Genomic DNA, 5,578 nt, shown 5'->3' on the forward strand with positions numbered 1-5,578 from the left:
CCTGGGGCCCGTCCGCCAGCCATTGGCCGGCAGCTTCGTCGTCGTGGCAACGGCCGGCAGCCGGGACGGACCCCGGAAGCGACCTCCTTGGGCCCGCCCCGGAAGAGGCATCTACGGGAAGGCGGCGAAGGCCGCCCGAGAGCGACTATTGGCGCCGCCGGTTACCATAGCGACAGCGCCGAAAGTCCCCGCCCGCCGGCAGCACAGCGGGCATACGGCGGGCCCGCCTCGCGATGGGGTGACACGCAGTGCTGACAGCGGCTCCACTTCCTTTATTGGGGTCTCAGCCTCCGCCCGTCTCGGGCACAAGACCAGGCAGGGTTCTGCACGCGGTCGGCCGAGCAGTCAGGGCCCCGGGCCCCAGGCAAGCCCAGCAGATGCCCCATCAGGAGTACTCGCAGAGGTGGCCGCAGCCCGCGGGACAGTGGGAGCTGCCTTCCAGCCATTTCATGATGTGCTGCAGGTGGCCGCCGTGGCTGCAGCCCTGGCACCACACGAACAGACCCTTGACCACGTGGTGGCAGACGGCACACATGCTGGCGCAGCGGTGGCACCTGGGGGCGGGCAGGAGGGAGGGCGCCTGAGCAGGGGCTCCTGCGCTGCCTGCAGGCCCCTGCCCCACCTCCCGACCCCACTGCCCCACCTGTCGCAGACCCAGCCCCGGCTGCTCATGGGCCGCTTGCAGTGGCTGCAGTTGACGTGCAGGGTGGTGGAGGCCTGGTTGAGGCAGCTGACGGCGCGGCTAGTGCTCAGCTTGACCACCTCGTTGGACACGTTCCAGAGGCGGAAGCGCTGCAGCAGGTCGATGTACGACGTGTACCAGTGCTCCTGGGGGAGGGAGCGCCCGGTGGTCAGGATCGGGGTGCCAGGGGCGGCGCCGCAGAGGGGGGAGGCCCCGCCCACCACACACCTGGGTCTGCTCGTCGATGTCCTTGCGCACCCGTTCACCCAGGATAATGAGCACAGACACAGCCATCTGCACGTCGCCCTGCTCAGCGTAGAAATGCAGCATGTCGCGCACCAGCGCGCTGAAGAAGTCAGGTGGCAGGCGGCTGTCGTAAAGTGCGTGTGAGACAGACAGGAGCGAGAAAGAGGAGTCCACGGGGGCCAGGGAGGCCACATCCGCCTCGCTGCCGCTCACGTGCGGGGAGTCGGCCTTGTCCTGCAGGTGCTCGGGCCCGGGAGGCGTGTCCACGATCTCGTGGCGCAGTGGAAAGGCCTCCTGCGGCAGCACACACTCAGGCTCCTCGGCTGGGAGGCAGGGACCAGCAGAAGCTGAGTCTCTGTCCTCCATTCACCTCTGAACCCCACCCTGCCCAGACCCCCACTCACGGTGCGCGTGTTCTGGATCCAGCAGGTACAGCTCGTCCTCCTCGCCCTCCACGTCACCCAGCAGGTAGTCAGCAGGTACGTCGCTCCCCTCGGTTTCCTCATTATCTGTCCGACAATGGGGCGGGCGTTCAGGGTCCTCTGGGACACCCCCACCCCTCTCCCGTCAGCACCCCAGCCTACCCTCGTTGGTGATGAGTGTGGCCGAGGAGTCGAGCAGAACCGTATCGCTCCGTGCGTCTCCTTTGCTGCGGTCCAGCCGCGTCTCACTGCCCAACCCTGGGGCCATATCCTTCAGGTTGAAACTGGGGGCAGGAAGGGCCCATGGGTGGGGGGGCTCGAGCAGCCCCAGCCCCTGGGGAGAGCTGCCCCCGGCATCTACCTGTTCATGAGGGGCAGGCCACAGGAGCCACCCTTGCCCACGCTGTGGTTGAGGTTCGCAGTGGGCACCAGGCCAGGGCTGCAGTAGATGATCCGCAGCATGGTCCATGTTTGCGCCACCTAGGGGCGGACACCGGTCACTTGCGGGCGTCCTGGACACCCAGCACCCCATGCAGGTCCCCCTCTGCCTGGACAGAATCACAAGCCCTCAGCATTCAGCTGCCCCAGGTACCCAATGTCCAGGCCCACCCCACGTAGGAAAGCTGAGGCTCATGGGAAAGACAAAAATCTCAGGCACTGCCCTACAGCAGCACAGAGGGAAACAGAATTGGGTGGTGGGGACCTGTGGGGCAGCCAGAGATGGGCAGGGGAGCGGCAGCTCACAGCTCCACCGCTGCTGGTGCATGGAGAGCTCCAGAAGCAAGAGAGCAGAACAGAGAGCTTGAGTCACACGACTCTCCAGACCACCCCACAGAGGACAGTCCCAGGTCTGGCCCACCCTGGAGCCCTGGCCCTGTGTGATCCTGACACCCCCAGTGATCAGGGCAAGGGCTGTTGGTGTGACCGGCTAGAATCCATTGCGGAGCTTGAGGTGGGGGGGTGGTGGGCGCAGCTGACAGAGGAACAAGCCCCTGCCCTGAGGTCGTGGCCCCGGGGCCCCCAGGCTCAGCACCTACCTACCTGGTTGCGGCCAAGCTCTCGAGCCACCTTTGCGTTGTGGTCACAGAGCTCTGCCAGTGGCCGGCCAGCCAGCGCGTAACGCTCCGCTGTGTCTACAAACCAGCGCATGCCGCCGCCACCCGGCTCTGTCTCAAAGACACTGAGGGCACTGGAGGCCAGGCCTGCGAAGGGCTCGGCAGGGTCCAGCTTGCGCTTAAAGAAGATGGGGTGGCGCCGGTCGCCAGTGTAGGGCTTGCGCCCCGACTCGGCAGCCACTAGGCTTTCCTTGGCGGCAAAGGCCAGGTCCCCGAAGAGGCCATAGCAGAGGCCCTCGGGGTTGGCACGCTCGACGGGCTGGCTGGCATCGCGGAACAGGTGCTGGCACAGTGAGCTGTCCTTGGAGCCGGACAGCAGGAAGGAGGGGTCGTGGGGGTGGCGCCAGGCGATTCCCGTAGTGACATCTCGGTGCTCCTCAAACATGGCAGCCGGCACGAAGGGCCGGCGCACATCCCAGACATAGATGTTGTGGTCCACCATCATGGAGCATGTGGCCAGGTGGTGGCGGCACTCAGGCCGCCACTTGACACGGGCCACCGAGGCGATGGTCTGCACACAGTGCATCTCCTTGGCACGGTGTGTGGTCATGTCCCAGACCTTCACCATCTTGTCGCGCCCTCCTGTGGCCAACCAGCCCCTGTGGGAAGGGCCCACCCAAACCCTCAGTGGCCTTTCCTGTGGAGAGGGGACCCCCCAGCTCTGCTGCTCCGGACTGACTCACAAGTCTGAGGCAGTGAGAGCTTACTGTCAACCTGCTGCCCCCTGCACCCCATGCCACACCTATCCTCGGGGTGCCAGTCGCAGCAGAAGACGGGTCCATTGTGGGCTGTGAACATCCTCTCGCACCGGTCGGGACGCCGGATGTCCCAGAGCTGCACATTGCCATTCTCGAAGGTGGAGGCAAAGGTGAAGTAGTCCCGGATACTGAACTGCACGTCCCGCACGCTCTCAGACTGGCCTGCAGGCAGGGGATCGATGCAGGGGAGGTGACGGGGCTGGCCCACGAGGTGCGCCCTCAGAGCAGCTGTGGCATGGTGTCACACACCTGCCTGTGGCCCAGAACAGAGGCCCAGAGGGTAGACTGGACATCCCCAAGATCTGCCCAAGAAAGCGGCCACACAGTCGCCACAAGAGCCTGGGCCCGTGAGCAGGACGCCAGGTGGTTTTTAACACATACTCCTGGGCCTCGTTCGCCCTAGATTCTGCATCCCGCGTCAGTCCATGAGCAAAGCTGTGGTGTATCCTCAGGATGCAGCGCTGGGCACTGGGTGAGCAGGAACCCACCTAACCATAACCCACTCCCACGGCCCTGTGGGAGGCCCAAGGAGGTGCTGACAAGGGTGCCCCAGCCTCGGCCCAGTCCCTTCACCTAGAGCTGGAACTGCCTGGTCCGCCCCAAAGGACTGGATGAGTCAGGGTCCAGGTCCACCCCAGGGGACCACCACACCAAGAGACTTCAAGGGTGGTACCCAACCTTCCTCTAGGGCCCTCCAGGGGAGGCAGCTCAAGATCTGTGTTTTGTTTTTTTGAGATGGAGTCTCCCTCTGTCACCCAGGCTGGAGTGCAGTGGCACGATCTTGGCTCACTGCAATCTCTGCCTCCCGCGTTCAAGCGATTCTCCTGCCCCAGCCTCCCGAGTAGCTGGGATTATAGGTGTGTGCCACCAGGCCTGGCTAATTTTTTGTTTTGTATTTTTAGTAAGATGGAGTTTCACCGTGTTAGCCAGGATGGTCTCAATCTCCCGACCTCATGATAAGCCTGCCTTGGCCTCCCAAAGTGCTGGGATTACAGGCGTGAGCCACCGCGCCTGGCCAGGATCTGTCTAAAGTGGCCCGTAAATTCTCTGAGTCCCTTGAGGGCTCCGCCTTATGCTTCATACCTCGTCTCCTCCAGGTGAACAAGGGAGAGCTGGTTCAGGTCAGCCACCAGGGAGCTGGGCCTGTTAGGAAACGGGCCCCGGGGCACTGGAGAGCAAACCCACCTCCTCTGCCTCCCTGGGCCAGGAAACCTGGAAGTCCTGGTGGACCTCCTGCTATGAGGCAGCCTCTGCAGCTCCGAGGTGAGGGAAGAGAGTCATGCAGTGGCTCTCTGCTCATCACCCAGGCTGGCTGGGAGACCGCTGGGGCTCTGCCCTCTCTTACCCCACAGCTAGCCTCAATTTCTGTTGGTCTCATCTCTTGCCTCTTCCCACTTCACTGCCCTGGCTCACATGCAGTCCAGCCCAACCTACCCCAACCCTCCCCTGCTGATTCCCTTTCCCCCGAGAAAGCCCTCTGTGAGTGATCCTGAGGGCCTCTGATGCACGGAGCCCTTCTCCGCCTGCATGGACAGGCTGGGCACTGGCAGAGATGCCCACCTGCCCTGACCCGCCTCTATGGCCTCACCCGAGAAGGTGCTGACAGAGTCCTTTCTGCGGAGATCAAAGCACTTCATGAAGCCGTCCTGGGAGCCACTGAGCAGCACGTGGGCTTCAGTGGGGTGGAAGCAGACTTTGTTCACTGTGCGCTTGTGTTCTGTGAACAGCTGGTCCTGCTTGTTGCGGGACGGCCGGCCCAGGTTCCACGTGACCACCACACCATTGGTGGCTGCTGTGGCCAGCAGGTTCTCATCCATCTGGTGCCACACCACGTCCGCGCAGCTCAGATTCAGTGAAGGCTTACGCCCCACACGCAGGTTCAGCTTCTCCACGAACTGTTCCTCCTCGATGGCATAGATCTTGAAGATGCTACGGCCTGCCACGACCACCTGGGCTGCGTCACGGCACACACTGATGGCATTGGCGGGAGCATCCAGGTGGCAATGCATGGTGCGACCCGTCAGCACGCTGCCACCCAGGGCTGTGGTCACACGGGACATCTTCTCCATGGCTGCACAGGTGATGAGGTCAGGGGTCAGGAGGTCAGTGAGGTGGGCTGGTCTGGTCAGCCTGGGTGGGTCATTTCAGACCTTCCACCCAGGTTAGGACCCCAGAACTGCTTGGGCCCGGGCTGCTCAGTCTTAGTGAGCCAGTCCAGGGCTGTCCATCAACCAGTCAGCCTGACAGGCAAGCTCAAATTCACTGGAGTCCGTCAGTCCAGTCCATCACCCTGGCTGAGCGGTGAGGGGGCTGCCTAGCTTCCCTTAGGCCTGTCAGTTTCATGTCTGACTTCCA

At 63.5% G+C, this 5,578-nt stretch overlaps 2 protein-coding genes across 2 annotated transcripts in view; both read right to left on the reverse strand.

The window, feature by feature from the left end:
• The window catches only part of JMJD8 (jumonji domain containing 8), a 2,920-nt gene extending 2,752 nt beyond the window's left edge, over nucleotides 1–168 (reverse strand). Inside the window, exon 1 of the mRNA XM_011962482.1 lies at nucleotides 116–168. Within this exon, the coding sequence (XP_011817872.1) occupies nucleotides 116–168 (53 nt within the window). The remainder of the gene's footprint in view (nucleotides 1–115) is intronic.
• An 89-nt stretch (nucleotides 169–257) lies between these two features.
• WDR24 (WD repeat domain 24) lies at nucleotides 258–5,578 on the reverse strand. Its single transcript, XM_011962448.1, has 9 exons — nucleotides 4,812–5,578; nucleotides 3,208–3,385; nucleotides 2,392–3,064; nucleotides 1,712–1,830; nucleotides 1,513–1,634; nucleotides 1,333–1,437; nucleotides 911–1,251; nucleotides 644–828; nucleotides 258–554 (listed from the first exon to the last, which is right to left on the reverse strand). The coding sequence occupies exons 1-9, from the start codon at nucleotides 5,290–5,292 to the stop codon at nucleotides 386–388; spliced, it is 2,373 nt and encodes a 790-aa protein (XP_011817838.1). The 5' UTR covers nucleotides 5,293–5,578; the 3' UTR covers nucleotides 258–385.

This window comes from Colobus angolensis, unplaced genomic scaffold, assembly GCF_000951035.1.
Source record: "Colobus angolensis palliatus isolate OR3802 unplaced genomic scaffold, Cang.pa_1.0 Scaffold59, whole genome shotgun sequence".
Lineage (NCBI taxonomy): Eukaryota > Metazoa > Chordata > Mammalia > Primates > Cercopithecidae > Colobus > Colobus angolensis.

Coding starts and splice junctions, on each gene's coding strand:
- WDR24 (XM_011962448.1), bottom strand. CDS start 5,292: ATGGAGAAGATGTCCCGTGTGACCACAGCCCTGGGTGGCAGCGTGCTG. Junction 3,065..3,207: donor GACTGGCACCCCGAGGATAG/GTGTGGCATGGG, acceptor CCCTTCCCACAG/GGGCTGGTTGGCCACAGGAG. Junction 1,438..1,512: donor CACACTCATCACCAACGAGG/GTAGGCTGGGGT, acceptor ATTGTCGGACAG/ATAATGAGGAAACCGAGGGG.